Consider the following 26988-nt stretch of genomic DNA (forward strand, 5'->3'; position numbering starts at 1 on the left):
CCCACACGTGAGGGAGTGAGTGGCCCATCCCGGCCCCTCCAACTGATGGGGGACTCAGCAGCCGAGTGATCTGAAACACACTGCAGACCCCTCCCACCTGTTGACTGATGGTGGACCCAGTGACAAGGGACCCTGGTCAGGGTCGTAGCGCAATGGTAGAAAGGGAGGTGTGAGCAGCCCACCTGGCCTCACCTGGTTTTAATTCCACTGTCTCAACTTCATGGTAAACACAGGGGTCTGAGTGCCCCAAACTAGCCCAGCAGGCCCTACCGGCCCCTAAACCAGCCAATGGGGCCAGTAGGGCCCCCAGCAGCTGCTTGACTGTCTGGACCCCATCCTGCCCAGCCATGGCAGGCGCTGAGGGCTTCCAATACCGCGCACTGTACCCGTTCCGCCGAGAGCGGCCCGAGGATCTGGAGCTGCTGCCAGGGGATGTGCTGGTGGTGAGCCGGGCGGCCCTGCAGGCACTGGGCGTGGCTGAGGGCGGCGAGCGCTGCCCACAGAACGTGGGCTGGATGCCCGGTGTCAATGAGCGCACACGGCAGCGCGGTGACTTCCCTGGCACCTACGTCGAGTTCCTGGGGCCTGTGACCCTGGCTCGGCCTGGCCCCCGCCCACGTGGCCCCCGCCCACTACCTGCCCGGCCCCGAGATGGGCCCTCCGAGTCAGGTGAGCAGCCACATAATGGCGGGGTCCTGGCCTGGGGCTCTCCCCTCAGACTCTCAGTTCTTTCCAGTGGGGTGATGGTGCCTCTGTCAGGGAAGGAGGAGGAGTAAGGCCATGGGTCATTCTGCCAATTGATTGTACAGCTTTCGAGGGCTGGGCCCAGTTTAGGGTGCTGGAGACTAGCAGTGGACACAGGCCTGGCCCTGCCTTCATGGAACTTCTGGTTAAAGAAATAACGAGGATGTGGTTAGGATGTGACGCATGCCATGAAGAAGGAGCCATGCATGGGGAGGGCTAGGGGTGGAATGTTCTGGAGCAGCAAGGATGAAGGCCGTGAAGTGGGATAGAATGGCACGTTCAGGGACCAGCTGGCAGGAGGCCCCATATGATACAGTGGAATGAGGAAGTGGAGGCAGCAGCGGCTGGGCCCCAGGAGTTGTGGGAAGAGCATGAGATTCATTGCAGTCTGTCAAGGAACCTTCTCTTTTACCCCGGATTCCAAAATGAGGAGTGCTGCAAAGCTCAGGATGGGACAATCAGCTGAGGCCACACAGTGCAGTGAGGCATGAGGACCCCCATGCCCCGAAGCTCAGGTATCCCTGCTTCCAGGGTTGCTTTTGAGAGCAGGGAGTTGAGAACAGCATGCCCCAAAACTCTGCCATATGCCAGGCAACGGTGTGGGTTCCAGCTTGGGAAACTGAGGCCTGGGTGAGGAGTCCTCCTGGCTGATGCATGGTGAGCACGTATATGGGTCCAGTCTGGTCTGACCTGACCGTCCAGCAGTCTCATGAGGTTCCGTGCACAGAGGGGGAAACAGATGCAAGAGGGTCACCTAGTGTACCCAGGAGGCTGAGAGACACCGAGGTCCTCCTGGTCTCATGCAAGAGGGACACTAATGCCCAGAGAAGGTCGGGCCAGAATCCCCCAGCTGAGAGCAGAGTGGGGACTCTGTGGCGGCTCAGCATCTGGCATCTCCAGGGCCTGGGCCTGTATCCCGCCTCAGCCTGAGGAGCAGGAGGCCCCATCTGGGCTCCTGGCCAGAATCTGCCTCTGCCCCTGGTAACAGCCGCCTCCCTCCCCAGCCTGGCCTTGGTCCAGCCACCGCACACAGCCCCACGGCGGTGGCCGCCCAGCCCGCCCTCCAATCCTTCCAGGGCCATGTGACCTCGCCCAGGTCAGCCTGCTCCAGGCCTCAGTTTCCTCATCTGGAAACCACAGGGTTTCTGCTGCTCTGGGATCTGGGGACAAGCTGAGGCTGCCTGCATTTCTGCCATTCAGCCCCACGTGGGGAGCTGAGGCAGAGCCTCAGTGTCGCCTGGGCTGTGTCACAACAGGCAGGTTGTCCCACTCAGAGCCTCAGCTTGTTGTGTTTAAAATGAGGGTGATGCCTGTTCCGCAGGGACTCCCCACTGGTTTACAAACTGATCACAGACAAGTTTCAGGGTTGAGTTATCAGAACCGTCCTTACCCCGCCCCCATCCAGGGTGCCGCCTCCCCCCTTTGCCTTGTTCTTTTTTTTTTTTTTTTGGCATTTTCTGCGCAGCTGGGCCCTTCTCCAGCTTGTGGCGCCACCTGGCCCATCACTCAGGAGGCCCCACAGGCCCCGGCTTGCCCCTGCTGCGTCCCAGGGCGTCCCTGCCGAGGGCCAGAGCTGGATCAAATGGTGGCAGTGGAGGCAGAAGCTCAGAGCGGGAAATACAGGCCAAGTAGGGGCTGGGCCCAGGGCTGCCTGGCCACTGGGAGTGAGTTCAGTGGCTTAGAAAGAGAGCGGGGAATACTTTTTTAAAAGCAAAATGACTAAGAAAATGGAGGAAGATCCTTAGGAAAAGGTGTTTCAGTCCACAAGGATATTTCCCTTTTATTCCTTTTCAACTCCTTTGTTTTCCCACCAAGAAGGAAAGATGATGCCATTGGCCCATTTCTCATTTGAGGAAACTGAGAGGGCAGGCCTCATGCCCGAGGCTGCATAGCTGGGCACTAGCGGAGCCCAGACCCTGGCATATGAGTTTCCTCTGGCCGCCATAACAAAGTGCCACAAACTGGGCAGCTTCCAATAACAGGCATGTATTCCTTCTCAGTTCTGGAGGTCAGAAGTCCAAATTGAAGGTGTCGGCAGGGCTGCGCTCCCTTTGGAGGCTCTAGGGAGGATCCCTCCTCATCTCTTCCAGCTTCTGGTGGCTCCAGGCATTCCTGGGCTTGTGGCCACATCACTGCAGTACCTGCCTCTGTCTTCATATGGCCTTCTCCTCTGTGTGTTTCCGTGTCTTCTCTTCCTCTAAGGATACTGCTTCTTGGGTTTAAGATCTGCCCTAAAGCCAGCATGATCTACCTCATTTTGAGATCCCTGACTTAGTTACAGGAGCTCTGTTGGCACAGTGATGAAGAGCTGCTAAGCAAAAGGCTGGCAGTTGGAATCCACCAGCTGCTCCTTGGAAACCCTATGGGGTAGTTCTACTTTGTTCTATAGTGTCTCTGTGAGTTGGAGCGGACTCGACGGCAATGGGTTTGGCTTTTGTTTTTTACTTAATTACAAGGATCCCTGGTGGAGCAGTGGTTAATCAGGGCTGCTAACCAAAAGGTACAAGGTTTTAATCCATCAACGGCTCCATGGGAGAAAAGACCTGATCTGCTCCCATAAAGATTACAGCCTAGGAAACCCTATGAGGCAATTCTACTCTATCCTGTAGGATCGCTATGAGTTGGAATTGACTTGGTGGCACAGGACATCAACTTGGTTACTGTTGGCAAATACCCTATTTCCAAATAAGATCACATTCACAGGTACCAGGGTTTAGGATATGGACATATCTTTTGGGGGGCTACAATTTAACCCACCACCCTGGTTTCTGAAGTTATGTAACCTCCTGATACTTTGACCCAGAACATTGTTGCCCACCAACTCAGCCCACCTCACTCTTCCAGCTGGAAAACTGAGGGGTACCACAGGCAGGGTGAGGGGCTGGGCCCTGCCAGGGACCTCAGCAACATGCCATCCCCTCCCTCCCACCAGGCCTCACACTCCCTGACCTGCCTGAGCAGTTCTCCCCTCCCGACGTGGCACCCCCCATTCTGGTGAAGCTCGTGGAGGCCATTGAGCGGACAGGTGAGCCTCAGGCTGTGGACCAGCCCCTGGATTCTGCTTGCATACCTCTGGTGATGGGCAACTCATCCCTTCACAGGGCTGCCTGGCTCACTTTGTGTGGGAAGATTCCCTTCCTGAGGCTGAGCCTGAATGCTCTGGGCCCGTATGTTGAGTAGGGAGACAAATGACAACCCCAAGAGGGAGAAGGGAACGTGGACACCCTATCCAGCCCTCTGCCAGGGTCTCCCTCACCTCGCTTTGTTATTTCTGGTCTCCAAAGTTAGACTGGGGGAGGGGGTTGAGGAGCCACCCCAGGCCCCACGCGGGTGGGGGACAGGATTTGAGAGCTGGCCTTGCCATCTCGGGTGGAGCTCACCCTCTGTCCTACCCACACAGGGCTGGACAGTGACTCCCTCTACAGGCCGGAGCTGCCTGCCCCGCGCACAGGTGAGGGGAGGTGTCGATGGGCAGGGGAGGACCCGCCCTCGAATGGCCTGGCGGCGACCCAGGAACATACGGACATGTGCTCCTTGCCCCCGCAGACTGGTCCTTGAGCGATGTGGAGCAGTGGGACGCGGTGGCTCTGTCGGACGGCGTCAAGGGCTTCCTGCTGGCACTCCCGGCACCCCTGGTGACGCCCGAAGTCGCGGCCGAGGCGCTCCGGGCCCTGCGGGGTGAGCCTACAGGGGTGGTCCAGGCACGGGGCCAGGGCGGGCTGCAGCAGCTGCGGCTCACCAAAGGGCGTCCGCCTTCTTTCCGCAGAAGGCGCGGGGCCCGTGGGCCCGGCGCTGGAGCCACCGACGCTGCCGCTGCATCGCGCGCTCACACTGCGCTTCCTGTTCCAACACCTGGGTCGTGTAGTCAGGCGCGCCCCAGCCCTAGGTCCCGCCGTCCGCGCCCTGGCCGCTGTCTTCGGGCCGCTGCTGCTCCTGCACGCGCCGCCGCCGCCTTCGCCGCCACCAGGGGGTGCACCAGACGGGTGAGCAAGGAGGCCAGCGTGGGAGGGGCGGGGCCGCGCAAACGGAGGAGTGGGTCCAGCTGGGGTGCGGGGCTTGATTAGCCGTGGAAGGGGAGGGGCTGTAAGACTAAAAAAGGGGGCGTGGATGGGGCCCACAAGTGGGCGGGGTTCTACTTGGGGAAGGAGAAAATAAAACAAGGGGTGGGATTTCTAGCCCGGAGTAGGGATCCTAGACCAGAGAGAGGGATGGGGGTGGGGCTCCTCGCCCTCAACCCAGGGACCCCCAGTTACTCAGGGTCTCTCCCAGTAGTACTACAGCACCCTCAACTTCACTGCCTCACCTCAGGCCCTGGATTTTTGTTCGTTGTATGAGAATTTGATGAGTACCTATTAAGTACACATAACTAACAGTTGTCCTCCACCCCCCCATACTGCCAGCAGCATGTTCCCCTCTTCACCACTCACATCGTCACCCATGCATATCCCCTGGTGTTCGAGCTCACGCACCCGTGTGCACACATGTGTGCAGACACGTGCTACCCAGCGCTAACCGCACCCCCTCTCTCCAGGATTGAGCCCAACCCAAGCCCAGACTTCCCTGTGAGGCTGGTGGAGAAGTTGCTTCAGGAATACCTGGAGGAGCAAGAGGTCGTTCCCCCAGGTGACCCTCCATTCTGTTATTATCTCTTATTATCGGCTGGGGGTGGTGGCGTAAACACTGGGTCCAGGGCCCTGCCGTTATCAGTAGGCCTGGTCATAATAGGAGGTGGTTGAAATATACAGTCAGTGCTCAATATGCATTTGTTTTTCTGTCCCCCAGCACTGCCGCCTAAACCTCCCAAGGCAAAGCCGGCCCCCGGGGGCCTGGCCAATGGGGGCAGCCCACCCTCCCTGCAGGATGCTGAATGGTACTGGGGGGACATCTCCAGGTAAGGGAGCCAGTGGGGCTTATGGGAGAGCTATGGGTGGATCCAGAGCCTTGAGGGGTGACCCGTGTGGTGTGCGAGGCCGTGTGGTGGGCAGGGCCTAGAGGAGCAGTGTCTCTGCTGTAACCCCAATCCTGGGTCTCCTTGCCAGGGAGGAGGTGAACGAGAAACTCCGAGACACACCTGACGGTACTTTCCTGGTCCGAGATGCATCAAGCAAGATCCAGGGAGAGTACACGCTGACACTCAGGTGGGAGCTTGTCCCTTCAGGTGTGACCCTGGAGTCAGAGGTCACAGAAGGGGGCAGGAAGACATCAGGTCAGAAAAACTGTATAGGGCATGGGACGTGTGTGGTGTCACAGCCAGGAGACCTGGGGACAAGGTCTGGTGGGAGCCTAGGAGGTCAGCCTTTGGGTGGGTCCTATTGGGCACTGACGCTCCATCTCCCCTCAGGAAAGGCGGCAACAACAAGCTGATCAAGGTGTTCCACCGTGATGGCCACTATGGCTTCTCGGAGCCGCTCACCTTCTGCTCCGTGGTGGACCTCATCACCCACTACCGCCATGAGTCACTGGCCCAGTACAATGCCAAGCTGGACACGCGGCTGCTGTACCCCGTGTCCAAGTACCAGCAGGTTTGGGCCGGGAGCAGGAGGTTGGGAGGGATGTGCCTGGCCAGGCCTTGGGTCTGAGTCTCCCCGTGACCCCTGCGAATGCCCTCAGGACCAGATTGTCAAGGAGGACAGCGTGGAGGCGGTGGGCGCCCAGCTCAAGGTCTACCACCAGCAGTACCAGGACAAGAGCCGCGAGTATGACCAGCTGTATGAGGAGTACACACGTACCTCTCAGGTACCCTGGGGGGAGACTGAGGCACAGAGGGGCAGTGTGAGACCAGAAGCAAGACTGCCAGCCTCTGAGACTGTGGGAACAAGCTATATACTTACAGGTCGCAGAGCCAACCGTTAGCGCTGGAGGCTGCTTTAAAAGTCTAGTCATAAACATACATAGAGGAAACAGTACCAGGGAAAAACTCACCAAGGTTAATAGGAACAGCTGAGTGGTACCTGGGGGTGCCCTGCTTGAGCCTCTGCATCTCTCTGGGCCTCAGTTTCCCAATCTGTAAAGTGGAACCAAAACCAAACCCATTGCCATTGAGTCGACTCCAACTCATGGTGACCCCATTAGAACACAGTAAAATTGCTCTATAGCATTTTCTTGGTTGTGATCTTTACAGAAGCAGTTTGCCAGGTTTTCTTCCACGGTGTCGCTGGGTGGGTCTGAACCACCACCATTGAAGTTGGTAGCCAATCTCAAACCGCTTGCACCACCCAGGCTTCTTGTCAAATGGAGCAATTGACCTTTTCATTCCCTTCAACCAGGACGTTATTCAAAATGTCAATAATAACCTGGTGAAGGGTCAGTGGGGACACAGGAACAGAGTTCATCAGAAAGGGCAGTGTGTTTTAACATGGTGCCAGGTTTCATCACTCAAGGGTCATGTTCATAAACTTCTCTTCCAAATCAAGACGCAGCAACCTCAGATGCAATGCCCCATCTTGGGCTGAGAATCGCTGAGTCCCCCCTGCAGCCCCTGACGGGTCAGTGGAGGCTTTGAGTGGATGAGATGCCCAACCAGGTCGGTTATAGATATTACGACCTCAGACGTGCCGTAGGCCCTCTGAACCTCAGTTTCCCCGTTAATAGTTTTAACTTTGTGGTGGGCTGTTGGAAAGTTCTATGAGATGATGCATGGCAGGTGTTAAATGTGTTGTTAATTCTCAGCAATGCTGCAGGTCCAAGTATTCACGGGTGCCCAAATGAGGGCATAAAGGAGGAGGGGGTTTTGAAGGCTGAATAGCAGTTCGCTCGATGCTGCAGGAGCCAGAGGACTGGCACTTCTAGTGGAGGGAACAGCCTGAGTAAAGGCTCCAGGCAGAGTTGGGATCTGCTTTCACCCTCCATGAGGAGCTTGTGGAGAGGACCCAGGAGATGTTGAGATCTACCCCTTCCTCCAGGAGCTACAAATGAAGCGCACCGCAATCGAGGCCTTCAACGAAACCATTAAGATCTTTGAGGAGCAGGGCCAGACGCAAGAGAAATGCAGCAAGGAATATCTGGAGCGATTTCGGCGTGAGGGCAACGAGAAGGAGATGCAGAGGTGAGTCTGGCACTCCTGCCCTGCTCCTCTCCATCCTCATCTGGTGTAGGGCACATGGGGAAAGGCAAGAAATGGAGGCAGCCGGGGCTTTTTCTGCCTGGGTGAATGGGCGGTTGAAATGGGCTGTGAAGGATGAATAGGAGTTTGCCGGAAAGAGAAGTCACAGGAAAGAGGACAAAGGTTTAGAGGTTGGAAACACATAGTTTGGTGCAAAAGAGTGTCCTTAAGGGAACCACCCTGGGAGCCGTCTGAGGCCTCTGAGCTGCCCTCCCACAGGATCCTGCTGAACTCAGAGCGGCTCAAGTCCCGCATTGCTGAGATCCATGAGAGCCGCACGAAGCTGGAGCAGGAGCTGCGGGCGCAGGCCTCAGACAACCGGGAGATCGATAAGCGTATGAACAGCCTCAAACCTGACCTCATGCAGCTGCGCAAGATCCGAGACCAGTACCTTGTGTGAGTGCCCATGCTCACCTGTGTACCCTCCATTAGCACAGGGCACTCAGTGATCCCTGCAGCCGCCTGCCCTTGCTTCCTCCACCATGCAGCCCTGCTCAGCCCCAGTGACTCCTCTTCTGTCCACTAGCCCCTGCTCTTGGAATTCAGCCCCAGCCTTTGCCTCCTGGGCCCTTTGGAAGGGCTCCGTGGGTTAGCTGCACCTTCTGACTGGGAGGCTGCAGTAGCCGTGGCCTGGGTGTAAATCCCGGCTCTGTCCACTGACCCATTATGGATGACAGCAAGGGGTTCCCCCTCCTCTCGGGCTGTGGAACATTGATGTGCACCCGCTGTGTGTCAGGCGCATGCTAGCTGATTTTGTGTTCTTGAAACCCTTTGTAAAGTTTCCCCTTTACATCCGGGGAAACTGAGGCACGGAACAGACAGCTGCCCTGTGCAAAGGCCAACAGGACTAAGCCTCTCATGATAAAGCCTTGTCTGGTTTGGCATGTTCTAGGTCACTGAGTGTTCACAGAGGCAGAATAGTGATTCCAACACCATCCTAACTTGGTTTCTGGTGGGGGCGGGGGAACCTATCAAGGTTCAGCTGCCCTTGGCCAAGCGGAGGCTGCCCCCATGTGGCCACCGAGGGTATCGTCCCCAGAACTTGCCTTCCTAGGTCAGCGCCTGCCTTGCTGCAGCCTTGATTTCGGTATTGGCAGAAGTGACATGAAGCCAGTTTTTCTTTCTTCTTTCAGGTGGCTCACCCAAAAAGGTGCCCGGCAAAAGAAAATCAACGAGTGGTTGGGGATCAAAAATGAGACTGAAGAGTAAGTGACCATCTGGAGGAGGGCAAGGAGGGCTTCCTTGGAAAGGGACCATTTTTAATGGGTTTTGAAGGGTGCATAGGAGTTCGCCAAGGCTTCCTTGAGGAGGAGTCATTTTTGATGGGTTTCGAAGGATGAGTTCACCAGAGAGGAAAAGTTTTTGTCTGAGCAACAGGGATACCTTGGCTGCTAGTGGGTGAATGACCAGGGTGGCCCCCCTCTCTGCTGCCCTCCCAGCCAGTATTCCCTGATGGAGGACGAGGACGACCTTCCACACCATGAGGAACGGACGTGGTATGTGGGCAAGATCAACCGCACACAGGCCGAGGAGATGCTGAGCGGCAAGCGGGACGGCACCTTCCTCATCCGTGAGAGCAGCCAGCGGGGCTGTTACGCCTGCTCTGTGGTGTGAGTGCTAGGGACCCAAGAGGGGACCAGAGGGGCAGGGGTCTATTCCTGTCTTCTTTGAGCACTCATTGAGCACTTGCTGCGTGCCGAGCTTTGAGAAGACAGCAGGGAATAAGAGATTGTCAGGGCAGGAGAGGAGGCACTGGGATGGTGCCCAGGCAGGAGATTGGGCCCTGGGGGGCTGGGGAGGGTTGGATGACCAGGGATGGCAGCAGGGCGGTGGGACAGGGCCTGGGGAGCCTAGGGCCCCATGTGACACACCGGCTGGCCCGTATCCACAGGGTAGACGGCGACACCAAGCACTGTGTCATCTACCGCACAGCCACTGGCTTTGGCTTTGCAGAGCCCTACAACCTGTACGGGTCACTCAAGGAGCTGGTGTTGCACTACCAGCACGCCTCACTGGTGCAGCACAATGATGCCCTCGCTGTCACACTGGCCCACCCTGTGCGTGCCCCAGGGCCTGGGCCCCCACCTGCCGCCCGCTGACCACCCTGTGCCCAGCACCCACCGAGCTGAGCTGCCACAAGCCACCTGTGCACAGAGGCTGGGATGGAGCCATGGACCCGCACAGCTGTGGCTCTGGCTTCCCTCTCTGCCTCTTCTCCCTGGTGTTCTCAGTTTGACGGCCTTCTCTTCGTCTCTCTCTGAGTTTCTTTCTCTTTCTCTGTTTGTCTCAGTCTGTCTGTCTCTGTCTCTCTGAGCCTCTATTTCTTCTCTCTTCGTCTCTCTATCACTCTTTATCTCTGTCTTTGTCTCAGTATCTTCTCTCTGTCTGTCCTTCGTCTTCCTCTTTCTTTTTCCTCTTTCTCTTTCTTCCTGAATCTCTCTCTCTCTCTTTCCCTACCTGTCTTTGTCTGTCTTTTTCATCCCTTTCTGGTATCTGTCTTTGTCTCTGTCTCTCTCTTACTCAGTCTTTCCATACCTCTTTTTCTCTGAGTCTCTCTCTCCATCTCTTTGGGGTTCCTCTGCCCCTACTCATCCCCCCCATGGGCACTGCCCTCCCATGCCTCTGGCCATCCGGCCCCATGCGCTGCCTGTTGCAGGCCCCTGGGGTCCCTGAAACCCCTCCTGGCCGCGCCTGCCCTGTTTACAGAGGCCCCTGGGCTGCGTGGCCCCAGCCGGGCACCCTGATTTTTAAGCCATAGACCCAGGGCCCGGGCAAGAAGGAACCTTGCTAGGCCATTTCCAAGAGCCTCTGCTGTGACATTTGGGGCCGGGCGGGACCCGCCCCAGGTACCCCAACTTCCCCTCCAAACCTGAAGTGAAACCTGCCACCAGGTTCTCCCCCACGAGAGGACCTCTACCAAGAAATCCCACCTCCATCCCCACCCTGAAAATCATTAAAAATAACTGGGGCGCCAGCCCCAGCTGGCCTGGTCACAGGAATGGAGGCCTCCCTGCCGCCAGACGTGGTTGCGACACTGCCCACAGCGCCTCCACTGGAGCCGACTCAGGCCTGCTTCTTTTATCATGTTGTGATTTGATTTTACTTTTCCCTGGCGGTCAAGCCATCTCTTCTTTCCTCTTCTGGGACGAGCATCTTGATTTTTATGCTGCCGGCCCAGGTGCATTTTGTACGGTACGTTGGCGTCACAATGAATAAACCCCAGAACTGTTGGATCATGTTCATGACGGGCCTTCTCTGCAGCTGCACTAGGGGTGGGGGGGTGCCATTTGTGGGGTCCCACAACCTAGACTTGGGGTTTAACTGACCTGCCTCTGAGGGCTGACACATACGCATATACCCCATCTAGCTGAGAGTTCAGAGGTGAGGGACCTGCCTGGGGTCACAAAGGAGAGAGATCCGAACCTTGAGCTAAGGCCCGGGCCTGCCCAGGGTAACCTAGATCCTGCCTGGCTCCTCAAGGGCCTCTAAATTCACCTCCCCCCGCCCCATGCCAGCCCAGAGGGGCCATTGTGCCCTCATGGGCCCCCCTTTTCCTCAGCCCCTCTACCCAGCATTGGAGGCCCCGCCTGGCCTTCTGACCCCCTCTGTACACCTGCCCCTTGGCCCCCACATGCTACCACCAGGTCCCAGGAGGTGCCCGAGCTGGGTCACATTGGCACACCCTGCCCCACAGCATCCTCCACCTGGACTCTGGTTAACCACTCTCCGTTCTCCTCAGGGTTCCTGTCCCTTGGCTTAGCTCTCCCCCCACCCCAGGGTCCCTTTCCCTCTGCCCTGGCCAAGTTTTTGTCCTTTTTTCCCCTTCCCAGATGGGCCTCTTGTCCCAGCACACCCAGCAAAGGTGCAAAGGAACGAATAAAGGACAGCCTCTCATGACCTTTGGCCCAGCTTATCTGCTGGGCTCTTGGGGACAGGAGCTTCCTCCCTTGGCCTCAGAGCTCCTGAGCCTTCCTGGCCTCTGCCCCTGCCCTACTCCTAGTTAGGAGATGCCCTGGGTAGAAGACACAGGATAAAGCTCTCTGACCTCAGCCAGGCTGAGCTGGGCCACCAATAATCCACTGTGGCCTCTTCCCAGTCCTTGCACTCAACCACCAGCTATGTGCCCTTGGGAAAGCTGCCTCCCCTCTGATCCAACATTTCCGCATTGCCAGTAGTCATTACTCTCCATCAGGACCTTCTGAGGGTTTGATAAAATGTGGGTTGTGCCCAGAGAAGTGGTTTTGTGCTGTCAACGTCCAATCGACTCAGACTCAGCAGCCCCACGTACAACAGAACAAAACACTGGTCCTGCGCCATCCTTACAACTGTTGCTATGTTTGAGCCGGTTGTTGCAGCCACCATGTCAATCCATCTCAAGTGTCTTCCTCTTTTTTGTTGACCCTCTACTTTCCCAAGCATAGCGTCCTTTTCCAAGGACTGGTCCCTCATGTCCAAAGACAGTCTCACCATCCTCACTTCTAAGGAGCATTCTGGCTCTACTCCTGCCAAGACAGATTCGTTCTTCATTCTGGTAGTCTGTGGTATATTCGATATTCTTTGCCAACATCATGATTCGAAGCATCAGTTGGTCCTGCTTGAAGCAGGTGGGCACTAAATCCTGCAGTTACTATTACATTTTCACTGGGAAAATTGTAGCACTTAGATTTATTGTTATTTCTTCAGTGGAGCTCAGCATAGGGTGAACACTCCTATCCAAAATCAAACTGTTGTTCCAAGTCTGGGGGAGGCTTCCAGGAGAAAGTGGGCTTTACAAAGGGCTGGGGCAAGGGGCAGAGGACTCGTTCAGCCCCCGGAGACTTCAGGGAAACTCTGGTGTCTGAAACTGCTGTTACCACCACGTGCTGAGGCTTCCCCAGAACTGAGCAGGGGGAACAACCCCAAGGCAGCTGGGGGTTTTCTCCCCTCCCAGTTCAGCCTCCTGCTGGCTTTTAAGCAAACCAAACCCATTGCCATTGAGTGGATTTCGACTCATAGCGACCCTATTGGACAGAGTAGAACTGCCCATAGGGTTTCCAAGGAGCGGCTGTTTGGATTTGAACTGTTGACCTTTTGGTTAGCAACTGAAGTCTTAACCACTGCACCATCAGGGCTCCCTGGGCCTTTTGAAAAAATCTGAAGATCTCAGTTATTCCCCCAACACATCTTCCTCCATGCCTTTTTCTGGGCTATTTTCTTGCTTGCTCTGCTGTCCTGTGTCCAACTCCTTCTCAACCTCACAAGGCCCACCCCCATCCCCAGCCTGGGGCAACTCTCCTGCTGCCTCTGAGCCCTCCAGGGCGGGTTTTATCCACCAAACCTCATTCTCACTCTTCTCTCTGTTTTACAGAAGAGGAGGCTGAGGCTCTGTCCCATGCCTGAGGTTGCCCAGCAGTCTGGAGTCAAACCTGGACCTGGTTGACTCCATGGGTCTGCATCCTACCTTGTCACCCCTCCCACTTAGGTAGAGCAGACATCCCACAGCTAGGGCATGCCCCCAGTACCCCCAGGCCTTGGGTTGGAATGGAGGACCCCCAGCTTTCCTCCTTTCCCCCAGCCCGAGGTGGGGAATCCTTAGGGAAGCGAGGCATCTCTCCCTGCACTGGCTTCTGCTTTCTGGCCCAGCTGCGGCCAAGCCTGAGTCAGCCCCTCGGGACTGCGGTGGTGGGTCCAGAGGTCAGGGTTGCGGAGTCTGGGAGGGGGAGGGGGAGGACGAGGGAGGTCCGGGGGCAGAGGAGGGGAAGTGCGAGGGGGGCCTGGGCCAAGGGAGGAGGAGGGAACCGGATAGTGGAAGCACTGGGTCCCCGAACTAGGGGCGAGCCCCCAGGGGTCCCCGGACTAGGAGCGAGGCCCCACCTTGGCCGTGGGCTAAGGAGACCACTCCCCCATCTCTCTCCGTCTCTGCCTCTGAAGCCTCCACCCTACTTCTCCTCAGGGGCCTGAAGCCCCTAGCGTCTCACGACTGGGAGGAGCTAATTCTCGGAGGACAGGGGGCGAAAAGAGACTCGACAGCGCGTGACTCGGGGCCCAGGCACCTGATGGGCGTGGGGCGGAGCCGCGGTGGAAAGTGAACACAGGTGATGGTTCCCGGGGGGCCAAGGGGTCTGAGCCAGGGAAGGGGGAGAGGCCAGAGGGGTCCAGGGGAGAGAGAGGGGTTAAGGGCGGGGGGGTCAGGACCAGGGGACGGGAAACAACAGCTGAAGGCAGACGCGGCGAGGCAGGACGCGGACCCTGAGGGGCGGGGCACCGGGAGGCGGGGACCTGGAGGCGGGGGCACTGGGGGACGGGCCGGCCGGGGGGCCGGGCCTCCGCCGGGTTCAAAGGCCGCTCGCTCCCCGGACGGCAGCACCTCCACCCCGCCACCCCGCCGCAATGGTCTTGGCCCGGCTCCTGCCGTTCCTGTCGCTGTTGCTGCTGCTCGAGGTCCCCGAGGTGGCGCGCGCGTCCCCGCCAGGAGCGCTCCCCGAGGTGGCGGCCGCCTGCAAGGTAAGGACGGCGACGCGGCGGGCGGGCGGGGACCTGCGCCCTGTCCGGGGCAGGCGGCGCCTCCCCGCTCCCGGACCCAGCCGGGGAAACCCAGGGCCCGAGGGGACGCGCCGCAGGCCACCCTGCTGCGGCGCCCGGTGCCTACAGACCCCTCCACATTCAACCCCTCCCCCTGCGCTGCGCCCACACCCTCTAAAAGTAGTTTCACTTCTCTGTCTTGTCCCCATTGCTGCTCTGCCCGCCCCTCCTGAGGCTACATTGAGCACCTACTGTGTACTTACGGGGCAGAAGCCGAAGAAGCCTTCCGCTTGGGGCCCAGGGGAAGCCCAGACAAGGGTAGCAGCCTACCCCAGACCACTCGCATGCAGGAGACGCTTATTGGGTGCATTCCGACCTGGAAGGGCTCCGCGAATCTCTGGTGCGGCGCAAGCAGACGCTTCAGAGGCTCAGGGACTTGCTTATGGCCGGCATACACCAGCTCTGTGCCATCCCCCTGCCTGAGTGGAAGTCAGCACCTATTAGGCGCCGCCTCTGTACAGTCGGGCTTGGGAGGTGTTCACGTGGGCCCGTTGGGAGCAGGAGTAAACAAGGAGCCAGCTCACCAAGGCTCTGGAGATGAAGTGGCAGAGATGTGCATGCATTAGTCTCCTGTGGTATGCACCTCCAAAAAGGCAGGGTTGAGGGTGGCGGCGGCCAGAAATGTGTATGAGAGTTTGCTGCATGCAGCCCCGCAGACCAAGGGGTTTCTCCTTCCTCCTGCAGCCAGGATGCCTGGTGGAAAGCAAAGGCTGTGCACACATTGTGTCTATTCTTTCCAAGTCTGTGTCCCACTCCTTTTGCAGAAGAATTGAGATTTAGGGAGGTTTGGGGGCATAGCAGGTCCCTGGGTGGCACAAGCAATTTGTGCTAGACTACTAACCTAAAGGTTGGCAGTTTGAACCTACCCAGCAGCACCATGAAAGAAAGACCTGGCAATCATCTGGTTCCATAAAACTTACAGCCAAGAAAACTCTATGGAGCAGTTCTACTCTGTAACATGTAGGGTCACCATGTAACACATTGGGCCACCATGAGTTGGAATCTACTCTGCGGCAACAGGTTTGCATTTTTGGGGGGGAGACACGGTAAAGCCTCAGCGCTAGGGTTCCCCTGGGTTAGGTCTGGAAAGAGTGTGAGATGGAGCTCTGACTCTCTGTAGTTCCCTTTCTGCATGGGAACCAAGTGGACTCAGAGATGACTGGAGCCTCCCAGAACTGCGCTGCCTCACATCCACTGCTCCCTGTAGGCTGGCGTCCTGTGCCCACGGGTGCCCGTCAAGAACCCGGACCCACAGCCTGTCAATATCAGCCTCTACTATGAGTCACTGTGTGGTGGCTGCCGGGGATTCCTGGTCCGCGAGCTCTTCCCCACATGGCTGATGGTCATGGAGATCATCAATGTCACTTTGGTGCCCTACGGGAACGCCCAGGTGCGTGGACACCAGGGAAATCAAGGCACGTGGGGTGGGGGGGCATATGTGCCCATCTGGCCGGCCACTCCTTACCCCACTGCTTTTCAGGAACAAAATGTCAGCGGCAAGTGGGAGTTCACGTGCCAGCATGGGGAGCGTGAGTGCTTTCTCAACAAGGTGGAGGTGAGTGGCTACAGAGGCGGGCATCAGAACTGGCTTTGTCCTCCATTCAATACCAACACCATTCACCAAGTCGGTAGTGAGTGCTGGTAATGGTTTCTGGAAGACCGTGGGCTGTTCTCATGCCCTTACCTGCCCTTACCCCCCAGGCCTGCCTGCTGGACAAGCTGGAGAAGACTATAGCCTTTCTAACCATCGTCTGCATGGAGGAAATGGATGACATGGAAAAAAACCTGAAGCCCGTGAGCCATCCCTCTGTGCACACCAGGAGGGGAAAGACACCAGGGACCACAGCAGACCTAGAGTTCAATTCCTGGCTCCAAATGCCACCTGCTCTGTAGCCCCAGGAAAATAAACCCCCCCTCAAAGCCTCCATCTCTCAAAGGGAATCAGAGGATGATGGTCTCCTGGGAGCATGGGTGTATTAGAAAGGACTTCCTGGAGGAGGGCCCTCTGAGCTGGGCTTAGAAGTATGAATAGGAGGTTGCAGGGTTATAGATGGGGGGCCTCCCGTGGCACAGGGAGGTGATAGGATGGGCCTGCCTACTTCCCCAAGAGATTGTGAAGAATAACTCCCAAAGGAGTGCCTTATCTGTCCCAATCATTTATTCATTCATCAAACACTCAAGCTGTTTGTTTTTCACCATAATAAAATGTAAAAAAAAAATAATAATAACCTGGGCTGCCCAAGAGGCCTCACCTTAAGGCACCCCCAACTCTGTGGGGTCAAAATGGAGGAGTCCAGAGGAGGAGGGAGCTCTTGAGGAGAGGGACCTTCAGGAGATGCTGGGGAAGGAGGGGAAAGGATGTTCCTGGTGGAGGGAACAGCATATACGGCAGTTCTGAGGAAAGTCAGGGACGGCCGGTCTGGTCTTTGGGCAGAGGGCCAAGGGGATGGGGAGGTAAAGCAGCCTGCACCTGTGCCTCGGGGGCCTCCATTCAGGTGTGTATTTTAAGCAGCCACTGCTTATGTGCATCGTTGCATGCTGCAGAGCCAACTGTCCCCCCTTCCTTTGGCTGGGGGGCCACTGGGGGACCGTTGGGGAGATAACAGGGAGGAAGTTGAAGCAACGCCCCACTTACCCACCCTCCTGCACCCTCAGTGCCTGCAGATCTATGCCCCGGAGGTGTCCTCAGACACCATCACAGAGTGCGCAACGGGGGACCGCGGCACACAGCTCATGCATGCCAATGCCCAGCTGACAGATGCTCTGCAGCCACCGCACCAGTATGTGCCCTGGGTCGTCGTCAATGGGGTAAGAACCCTGTAGCCTTCAGCCCTGTCCCCAGGCGGGAACTGTAGTGATGGAAGCACCCCTTGGGCTGGGAGGCAGGGATCAGGCAAGGGCCATTTGCAGCCCCTTTGGGGCCAGAACCAGGGTGAATGGGTTGGGGTGGTGGGTCTGTGCCCTTGAACCTGACCCTGACCCTATGCTGTCTGATTTTGTGCAGAAGCCCATGGGCCAACAGGACGAGCTCCTGAGCCTTGTTTGCCATTTGTACCAGGTAAGCTGGGCGGGGAGCACTGGGATTCAGCAGGTAGGGGATGGGTCTCTTTCCAGGACCCCAACTCATGGCCATCCCCTCCAGGGTGAGAAGCCAGATGTCTGCCAAATTGGAGCCAGGTCTCAGAGGGAAGTCTGTTTGCAGTGACTTCGGTGAAAACCCGGCTGCCCCCCTTTTTCTGATCCCCACCTCACGGCACCTGGAAAACTTCTGTGTATGAAGCCTTGACTCAGAATCTCACCCCAAGGTTAAGAATCTTGCCCCTCTGAGAATGGTGCTAAATTAAAACTCCTTAAATAAACTCTTCCGGAGGTTGTGAGTCATTTGACAAGTCAGTAAATTTCCCCCTCGGCCGACACAGTGCTGGGGCCCCTGAGAGGCCTCAGCCCTGGGCCCAGTCCCTGAGGAGCTCCCAGTCCAAGGGATGCAGAATCAGACAGACATCCCGAGTCCCTTGGGGTCAGAGATGGGCCCGAAAGTGGGGCTCAGCACTGAAGGAATTTGGAGGGGCAGTAAGGACTTTGCCTAGGGAAGTAGGGCACTAGGGCTGGGTTTTGAAGGAATCCATCAGGCAAAAATTTATTCATCAATTCAATGAACATCCCTAGCCACCCGCTTTGTGCTGAACCCACACCAGGTGATATTAAGGCGCCCGAGACACTTCCAACCCCACATGGTCATAGCTGAGCCAGAGGGTGGGAACTGGGGCTAGTGGATCCCAGAGGATGAGGCAGGAACCTCATATGGACAGTGCTGAACAATGTGTTCTCTGGGGGAGGAAATTAGGGCATTCCAGGCAAGGGGAACAGTGTATGCAAATGCAGATAGGCAAAGATGGTGGGTTTGAGGGGCCACCCAATGGGTCAAGAGTAAAATCTGGGGCTGGAATACCAGGCTGGGGCATATGAGAGTGACAGGCGTCTTAAAGGATGATTTTCAAAGAAAGAAAATCATGATGCTTATACTCAAGTAAAATGAACATGCACTCAAGATTTTATTTAACTCATTGTCAATGAGAGAAAGTGGTGAGATGTTCCACAGAGTAGAACTGCCCTGTAGGGGTTTCTAAGCGGTAAGCTTTATGGGAGCAGATCGCCAGGTGTTTTCTACTGTGAAGCCACTGGTGGGTTCGAACAGCAGCTGAGCACTTAACCATTGTGCCACCAGGGCTCCTTATAGGAATATTAGGAATACCGACATGAACATGCAAATGAAGGCAAAGTTGACTTTTTCACAGAAAAATAGCCTGAAAGAAGAATTATTCTTGGGGGTCTCACTGGGTTTGCCCTGGTAATTTACATAGCTTCAGCAAGCCTTCTTCAGTTTGCTTTGCTGGAAGTTTCCAGAAGAAACCTCAGATTGGGGTTTTGAAAAGTTTTCTTCATTTGCTAACTGGTGGTGAAAAACTCTTACCAGTTTTCACCAGCAGAACCTATGGATTTGGGTCCCTGGAAGGAACAAGCTGTTCACAATCGGCAGCTAACCTAAAGGTTGGCGGTTTAAACCCACCCAGTGGCACCATAGAAAAAAGGCCTGGTGATGTGTTCCTGTAAAGATTACAGCCAAGAAAATTCTATGGAGCAGTTCTACTCTGTAGCACACAGGGCTGCCATGAGTCGGAATTGACTCAGCAGCAACGGGTTTGGGGTTTTTTGGTTTACATAGAGTTTGGGCAAATTCTTCTCTTCTGGCCATCTCCAAAAGATTCTTGGCCTGACAGGAAGTCGCTTTACTCATTCACCTGTAAAGCTGACTGTATAAGCCAGGTACCAGGCCAGTTTTCCTGGAAAGACTTTGTAAGCATTGGCTCCCAAAAGTCAATATTGTTGTTGTTAGCTGCTCTTGAGTCAGCTCATGGTAACCCTATGTACGACAGAACGAGACATTGCCAGGCCCTGTGCCGTCTTCACGATGGTTGGCACGCCCGAGTCCGTTGTAGTAGCCGCTGTGTACTTTGAGTGCCTTCCAACCTAGCAGGCTCATCTTCCAGCACTGTATCAGAAAATGTTCTATTGTAATTCACTAAATTTTCATCAGCTGACTTTTGGAAGTAGATCACCAGACCCTTCTTCCTAATCTGTCTTAGTCTGGAAGCTCCACTGAAACCTGTCCACCATGGGTGACCCTCCTGGTATTTGAAATACCAGCGGTACCATACTGTGGTAGACTGACAGACGGGTGGTGGAAAGTCAAATTATGTTCTTAAAAGTGGCTGGTCAAACTATGCATATACACACTGCCCTCTTCCAGGGGATGGAACTGAATTCTGCCCACCACCACCACTTTGAGGGTAGACAGGACTTAGTGACTGAGTTCCAAAGAATAAAGTAGGGAAAAGAAAAAACAATAACTTGACCATGGAGACATCTGGCAAATACCACCTTACCCAGGTGATCAAGTCTGAAGTCACTCATAGTAAGTTGTGTGGATGCCAGGTGGCCCCCGATAAGATGTAATAAAAAATAATAGAGGCCCTCATTTCCGTGAGATTCTTCCCCAAACCCCATATCCTAATCAGGAGAAAACATCAGACAACCCAGATGGAGGCATTTTCTACAAAATACTTGTCCAAATGTGTCAAGGTCATGAAAGACAAGGAAAGCTGAGAAACTGTTAAACACCAGAGGAAATTAAAGAGACGAGCTGACTAAATGCAGTGTGGGATCTTGGCCAAGTTAACACTTTAAATAAGAACTGAAATTATGACTGATAACGCTGTATCGTGGTTGCTTAACGTCCGGCAAAGCACCACCAGGATTCTCACAAATAGAAATATTAATGAATCTACCTTTTGATTAACTCCAGTGAAGTGATTAGAGACTTTAATTATATCCACAAATTTCCTTCTGACATGTAATGGAGCATCGTATTTATACCCCAAAGAACAGACAGATCAGGGATATTGAAATGAATGCGGAAATCAAGGCAAAAAAATTCTTTGGGGGGATGTCCCTCCACGGGGCAGAATTCATTTGCATTTCTATAGGCAAGAATTATTTTTTTACTGTTATCAGCTATTTATAACTACAGAGTTTGTAAAATATCTTCCATAGAATCAGAATCAGCTAACCCTGAAAGGGGCCCTCTGATGCAGGGAACCAAAACCAAACCAAACCCGTTGATGTTGTAGCGGCCCTACAGGACAGAGAAGGACTGCCCCATAGGGTTTTCAACGCTGTAGTCTTTACAAAGCAGACTGCCACATCTTTCTCCCGAAGAACAGCTGGTGGGTTCAAACTGCCAACCTTTCTGTTAGCATTTGAGTGCTTAACCACTGTACTACCTAGGCTCCTATACAGGGAACCAAAAAAAAAAAAAAAAGCCAAACCCACAGCCATTGAGTCTATTTCGAACATAGGGTTTCCAAGGCTGTGTCTTTATGGAAGTAGACTGCCACGTCTTTCTCCCGAAGATCGGCTGGTGGGTTCAAACTGCCAGTCTTTTTGGTTAGCAGCCGAGTGCCTTAACCACTGCATCATCAGGGCTCCTTATGCAGAAACAGCGAGTCTTATATATAAAGGGCAAGATAGTAAATAGTCTGTGTAGGCCATACAGACTCTGTAGAAACTAATCACTGTAGTGTAAAAGTAGACGTAAGGAGACAAAAAAGCATGGCTGTATTCCAATAAAGTTTTTATTTATCAACACCTAAATTTGAATTTCATATAGTCTTCACTTGTCACAAATTTTTTTTTTTCACCATCTAAAAATGTAGAAAAACCAAACCCACTGCCATCAAGTTGATTCTGACTCAGAGCAACCCCCTATAGGACAGAGTAGAGCTGCCCCATAGAGTTTCCAAGGAGAGTCTGGTGAACTGGAACTGCAGACCTCTCAGTTAGCAGGTGCCATCCGTAGTGCTTAAGTGCTATAGCTGCTAACCAAAAGGTCGGCTGTTCAAATCCACCAGGCCCTGCTGTGTTACCAAATGCAGTAGGTCTGCAGCTGTACTCTCGTTAAGAATAACTAAGAGTCAAGAGGATTTAAAACAGGCATAGTCGACTCGACGGCACTGGGGGTTTTATAGTTTAATACTGGCAGTAGGAGGCAGGGAAAACACTCTCAAAGTACTGTCTCTCAGAACAAAAGGCTGTGAGAAGTTTTCTACTTTGTAGTAAAAGGGAAGTTATACATATTTATTAAACTGGGAAATAGCATATAGAAAAAAAGTTTTTTTTTTAAACTTCTGGGAAATAGCATACATATTCAAAAAAGTAGTTGGTCAGGCTTTTGGCAGGAAGCAGCTGGTAGACCTCTTCCTTCTGAAATGGATCCAAGTAAATGAGGCAAATCCGCTGACTAGTTCCTGGGCATCAGTCTTGGTTCCTAGGCAGGACTCATTATGGGATGGGGACACCCGGCGGTCAAGCAAATTGTTTCTGCGCCTGCGCAGGATCCTGGTTTTAGTTGCTTTACCTGAAAAACAATCCTAAAAGGAAGCGTTAAGGAAAATCTGGTTGCTGACTGCTTGGAATTTAGCCTCAGGTTGAGATACTTGCTTCCTCCTCTCGGGCCTACGCCGTATCTTATTTGCTTTGGAATTTTTTTACAGCCCCTGTTCACAAGAGGGTTAATTTTACCTCAGGATCCCAGACCTGTCTCACTTGTAAACTCTATGGTGCAGTTCTACTCTGTCCTATAGGGTCGCTACGAGTCGGAATCCACTAGATGGCAACGTTTTTTTTTTTTTTTCTAAATGAGTTTATCTAAAAGTGTTTTAAAAAAAATCTTAACTCACGGGCCACAAAAACAGGCAGTGTGCTGATTTAGCCCGCGGGCTGTAGTCTGCGACTCCTTCCATAGTTTTTCACTGGAACACATTTTCCTCTACAGGCGTATAAAAAAAAAAAATTTTTTTTATCTGCGACTCCTTCCATAGTTTTTCACTGGAACATTCTCCTCTACAGGCGTATAGCAGATGAAAAAGGATATAACACTTCTGCTGCATCATAAAGTTGCTATAAAATGAGTTAATACAGGTAACAGTAACTTTACAATTATTACTCTGGAACTGGAGTCAGCCGCCCAGCTAAGGTCAGAACTAAGGTCAGCGGCTGGACTAAGACGCAATTGGGCTGCTCGCGCATCGGAGCTGTCCTTTCCACCCCACACCCCCCGTGAGTCTTTGCGCGATCGGACTTCCGCCCAAGTAGCTATCACGGACTCAGTTCGGCCCCTTTCTCCTGAATCCCGGGAGAATCTGAAGGGCGATTGGCTAGTAGAGCCCAGTAGCTGTTTAGGATTGGCCATCGCAACGAGGGAGCCAGGACGATGTTTACTACGACTGGCCAGTGTAGTCCTGGGAGGTGTGCGGACGGTTCCCACGAGCTACCGCTGGACGGGGTGGGGGAATCGAGCGTGAACGCCAGCAATTGGCGTGCGTGGGTGTGGCTCGAGGCTTCTTTGTGATCGCTCCGTGAGGCGCGAAAAGACGGGGTACGGCTTCGTACATCGCTTGGCCCCGGAATGGAATGCCGGTCGTTTATTGGCCAAAACGGCTCGGGGCGGGGAAGTGGACCGCAGAGGCGGCCATCGATTGGTGAGAGTTGCTTGGGGCGGGGCATGAGTTCAGTGAAGACAGCCTGCGATTGGCGGTTTGGCATGGGGCGACCATTCCGGTGCGGCGGTAGCTCGCGATTGGCCTACGTGTCTGCAGGGCCACGAGCCGGTTCCTGGGCTCCGCGCGGCGATGGCGCCGGGCGGCTGGCGCTTGGTGCGCGGACTGTGGGCGGCTGGGAAGCCGCTGTTTGAAGGTCGAGTGCTGCTTGTCACCAACACACTAGGCTGCGGAGCGCTCATGGCGGCTGGGGACGGCGTGCGCCAGTCCTGGGAAATCCGAGCTAGGCCAGGCCAGAGGTTCAACCTGCGGCGCTCCGGTGAGCTGGCCCACCTGCTGCCCTTGACCCCATGGGACCTTTGACCCCGACCTTAGAATCAGAGAACCCGGCACTGTATCCGCTGGCCGTGACCCCTGACCTTTGACCTCAGTCTCAGGCCGGACCCTTGACCTCGACTTGAGTCCATCTACTCCCTAGCCTCCGTCCTTGCCCACCCCAGGGGTCTCCTCCCTGCCCACCGCCGGGGTCCTCGTCCTCTCCCATTCTCGGAGTCTCCTCACCTCTACATACCCTCCCACTCCCAGACTCCTCTTGCCTTCCAACTCCCGGGATTCTCGTCCTCTCCCACCCCCGGGGTCTCTTCTCTTCGGGGACTCTGTCATCTGCCACTCCCAGGATCTTCTTCCTCGGGCTTCCTCTGGTACCTCCACCCCTGGTATCTCCTCCCCTCCCATCTCCCGGCTTTTCGTCACCTACCACCACGGAGCTCTCCATCTCCTCCCACTTCCGGAGTCTCCGTCCCCGCCCGTCTCTGGGGTTCCTTCCCACCCCTGGGGTCTCCTCCTCTCACCGGGATCTTCTCCCCTGTCCGGAGTCTCAATTCCCATCCATCCCCTGGATCCTCCAATCCCTCTCATCCCGGAGTTCCCGCCCACCCCTGGCATCTTCATACCCTCCCGCTCCCAGTGTCCTCGTCCTCTTCCACCCCCGGGGTCTCCTCTCTCCGAGATCTTCCCTTTCACCTCTAGGATCTCCTCCCCTCCCACCGCCGGGGTGTCCCCTCTCCGGCGTCTCCGTCCCGTCCTCTTCCACTCCCAGGGTCTCCATCTCCTTCCACTCCCAGGGTCTCCATCCTCTCCCACTCCCTGGGCCTCTGTCCCCTCCCATCCCCTTGCTCAGTCCCCGCCCACCCCTGGTCTCAGTTTCCCTATGGTAGAATCCCGCCAGCGTGCGCGCCCCTCCCTGGCCCTACACTTTCCAACCCGCTAAGGCTGGGTTTCACTCTGAAAAGCAGGGCACTGATAGAACCTCCTGGCAGGGGTGGGGCGGGATGAACCTAGAAGAGGAGAAGCGTCTGGACAGGACCTGAAAGAACACAGGGGTGGGCTCTCCCTGTTTTGGGCCGAGAAACTCAGGCTCAGAGAGAGTGCCTGGATTGAAAGCTCTGCTGGCCCTAATGCCCAGACTCTTGCACTCTTCTGCCCTCAGCGAGCATGTTTGCCATGGGCTGCAGCATGGGCCCCTTCCTGCACTACTGGTACCTGTGGCTGGACCGCCTGCTCCCCGCCTCTGGCCTCCGCAGCCTCCCAACCATCCTCAGGAAGGTTCTGGTGGACCAGCTGGTGGCCACACCTGTGTTAGGTGTCTGGTACTTCTTGGGTAAGAAGCCCTGTGTCTTAGCTATCTAGGGCTGCCGCAACACAAACACCACGAGTGGGGACTTTAAAGGACAGAGATTTATTTTCACACAGTCAGGAGAAGGCCTTCCTATGTGTTTCAGCTTTGTTGTTAATTGCCATCCAGTCCATTCTGACACATGGCAGCCCCACACAGGTGGAGTAGAACTGCTCCATAGCATTTTCAAAGCTGTGACCTTTTGGAAGCAGATGACCAGATCTTTCAGCTAGTAGTCCAGCACTGAACCATTTGTCCCACTCAGCTTCTAGTAGCTGCCAGCAATCCTTGGTGTTCCTGGGCTTGTAGGTGCATCTGCCTCAGTCGTCTGTCTTCCTCTTCTCCTTGTGTGTTTCTGTCTGTTCTTAGACCTCAGAAGTGATTAGGTTTAGGACACTGGTATACCCTAATAATATAACAAAACTCTATTTCCAAACAGGATGATATTCCCAGGTACAGGGGCCAGGACATCAGTACCTATATTGAATACATACAGTACATGTATGTGGGGGACACAGTCGAATCCATAACACCCTGTGAGACTTGGCTCTGTCCCTCACTGGTTGGGAGGAGCAGAGCCAGCCTTCTGTTAAGAAGGATGCCAAGGTGCTCTTCTGATGAGCCTCCTGTGTGTGGCCCTGGACTGAGGCTGGTCACAATGGTGACTGAACAGACCTGGTCTGGCCCTCAGGGAGCTAGTGATAGTGGGTGTGAGTGGGGGTGTGAGTGTAGGAGGGTGAGAATGATGTTGGATGGGGCTGCTCTTGGCAAGGGGGTCAGGAAGTCTTACCAAAGGAAGGGACACTCAGCTGACTTAGAAGACTCGGTCAGGCAGGGGAAGCAGCCCGGGCATGGCCCTGAGACCTGAAGGCTAGGGTTGATGGGGCGCTAAGGATAAGTGGGAGGAGCAAAGGGCAATAGTGGCTCTAGTTGGGGAGTGGCTTCCAGCTCTAGCCCCAGCCTCCAGGCTGTTGGGCAGTTGCTCATCCCCCCTACACGCCTCTGCTTCATTTCAGAGGTAGGTCCCACCTCAGGGCCTGTTAATGTCCTGCTTCTCCTGCCTGAGACACTTTCCCTGGTGTCCATTGGGTGTCACTTCCACCACCCACCTCCTCCATCACCAGCCCTCCCTGGCCTGTAACACTCATTTCTTGGTTTCCTTCCCAGGCCTTGGCTGGCTGGAGGGCCAGACGCTGGACGAGAGCTGCCAGGAGCTTCGGGACAAGTTCTGGGAATTCTATAAGGTGGGGGAGTCTATTGGCCCAGGCCCCGCCCCCTCCATGCCCTGCCTCTCCGCTGGCTGGCCCCGCCCACCCCTGCATGCTCCAATCCTCACAGCCCCACCTGGCTCCACCCACAAGCTGCTCCGCGCTTCACTGCCTTCCTCTCCCTGCAGGCTGACTGGTGCGTTTGGCCCCCTGCGCAGCTAGTGAATTTCCTCTTCGTGCCCTCCCAGTTCCGGGTCACCTACATCAACGGTGTGACTCTAGGCTGGGACACTTACCTCTCCTACCTGAAGTACCGGGTGAGCATGAGCGGGCCAGGCCACCAAGTCCAGGCCCAGCCCTCTCCCGCATGGTGGGTTCGTCCCTAGCGCGGTGGAGATGGCCCATGTCTGATGTGGATGTGACCTTGGCCAGGTGCCTGCCGCAGCTGTGGAGCGGGGCTGACCTCAGAGGGAGGACAGGTGGACAACGCTCGGTGAGATGGCCAGAAGGGACGGACCAGGCGTGGTGTGATGATGGACCCTCTTGTGTGGGCAGATCCCGGCCCCGGCGCCCCAGGCCGCTTGGCCCTTGGCACCTGCACACTGAGCTGCTGGCAGGACTGAGCATCAGAGGAGGTCAACACTGACCCTCAACGAGTATCTACCTGATCGGAAGGGGACTGGCCCCCACAGAGGGCCAGCTTCACCCCCACTCCCAGGCTGTCCCTTCCAAGCCCACGGCCGGGCCTCAGTTTCCCCATCTGGAACACAACCACAAAGATGGGCAGTCATGTCCCAGCCCTTCTCTATGAGAGCCTCATGACCCATGACTGAGGGGCCCCAGCCCTGAGTGCCAATCCTTCCACACCGCAGTAGGTAGGCTCCAAGCCAAACAGCCGACCTCAGGGCTCCCTCAGGCCCTGGGGCTAAGGTGGGATCATCCCCTGTCCCCTTGGAGCAGGGTCCGCAATGTGGGTGGGGGGGGCACCTACAGCTCTCATCTTTGATCAACAATGACTAGAAATTCTATTAAATTCTCTCTGAAACTGGAACTCTCGCGGCTCACCCCAGCCAGCAGGGGTGG

The 26988-nt window shown here is 55.4% G+C and overlaps 3 protein-coding genes across 3 annotated transcripts; all 3 read left to right on the forward strand.

The window, feature by feature from the left end:
• Positions 1 to 290: 290 nt before the first annotated feature.
• PIK3R2 (phosphoinositide-3-kinase regulatory subunit 2) lies at positions 291 to 11086 on the forward strand. Its single transcript, XM_023552218.2, has 15 exons — positions 291 to 669; positions 3677 to 3769; positions 4145 to 4195; positions 4291 to 4422; positions 4511 to 4727; positions 5276 to 5367; positions 5527 to 5635; positions 5784 to 5882; positions 6086 to 6266; positions 6355 to 6480; positions 7647 to 7789; positions 8066 to 8242; positions 8980 to 9051; positions 9286 to 9456; positions 9738 to 11086. The coding sequence occupies exons 1-15, from the start codon at positions 348 to 350 to the stop codon at positions 9943 to 9945; spliced, it is 2193 nt and encodes a 730-aa protein (XP_023407986.1). The 5' UTR covers positions 291 to 347; the 3' UTR covers positions 9946 to 11086.
• Positions 11087 to 14184: 3098 nt separating this feature from the next.
• Positions 14185 to 17766, forward strand: IFI30 (IFI30 lysosomal thiol reductase). The gene is made up of 7 exons (XM_003413261.4): positions 14185 to 14329; positions 15615 to 15797; positions 15888 to 15962; positions 16109 to 16201; positions 17063 to 17215; positions 17412 to 17465; positions 17550 to 17766. Exons 1-7 carry the CDS (start codon positions 14216 to 14218, stop codon positions 17610 to 17612), a joined length of 735 nt encoding a protein of 244 aa, XP_003413309.1. The 5' UTR covers positions 14185 to 14215; the 3' UTR covers positions 17613 to 17766.
• Positions 17767 to 23154: 5388 nt separating this feature from the next.
• MPV17L2 (MPV17 mitochondrial inner membrane protein like 2) lies at positions 23155 to 26956 on the forward strand. The gene is made up of 5 exons (XM_010593228.3): positions 23155 to 23341; positions 24512 to 24682; positions 25865 to 25941; positions 26094 to 26222; positions 26338 to 26956. Exons 1-5 carry the CDS (start codon positions 23155 to 23157, stop codon positions 26365 to 26367), a joined length of 594 nt encoding a protein of 197 aa, XP_010591530.1. The 3' UTR covers positions 26368 to 26956.
• Positions 26957 to 26988: the final 32 nt, after the last annotated feature.

This window comes from Loxodonta africana, chromosome 3 (genome assembly GCF_030014295.1).
Source record: "Loxodonta africana isolate mLoxAfr1 chromosome 3, mLoxAfr1.hap2, whole genome shotgun sequence".
Lineage (NCBI taxonomy): Eukaryota > Metazoa > Chordata > Mammalia > Proboscidea > Elephantidae > Loxodonta > Loxodonta africana.

Bases quoted from the DNA above. Each gene is read 5' to 3' on its own strand.
- PIK3R2 (XM_023552218.2), top strand. From the start codon at position 348: ATGGCAGGCGCTGAGGGCTTCCAATACCGCGCACTGTACCCGTTCCGC. The intron at 5,368-5,526 runs GTGACCCTCCAT...TCTGTCCCCCAG, and splicing joins GCAAGAGGTCGTTCCCCCAG to CACTGCCGCCTAAACCTCCC. The intron at 9,052-9,285 runs GTAAGTGACCAT...CTGCCCTCCCAG, and splicing joins ATCAAAAATGAGACTGAAGA to CCAGTATTCCCTGATGGAGG.
- IFI30 (XM_003413261.4), top strand. From the start codon at position 14,216: ATGGTCTTGGCCCGGCTCCTGCCGTTCCTGTCGCTGTTGCTGCTGCTC. The intron at 14,330-15,614 runs GTAAGGACGGCG...TGCTCCCTGTAG, and splicing joins AGGTGGCGGCCGCCTGCAAG to GCTGGCGTCCTGTGCCCACG. The intron at 17,216-17,411 runs GTAAGAACCCTG...GATTTTGTGCAG, and splicing joins CCTGGGTCGTCGTCAATGGG to AAGCCCATGGGCCAACAGGA.
- MPV17L2 (XM_010593228.3), top strand. From the start codon at position 23,155: ATGGCGCCGGGCGGCTGGCGCTTGGTGCGCGGACTGTGGGCGGCTGGG. The intron at 24,683-25,864 runs GTAAGAAGCCCT...TTTCCTTCCCAG, and splicing joins AGGTGTCTGGTACTTCTTGG to GCCTTGGCTGGCTGGAGGGC. The intron at 25,942-26,093 runs GTGGGGGAGTCT...CTCTCCCTGCAG, and splicing joins AGTTCTGGGAATTCTATAAG to GCTGACTGGTGCGTTTGGCC.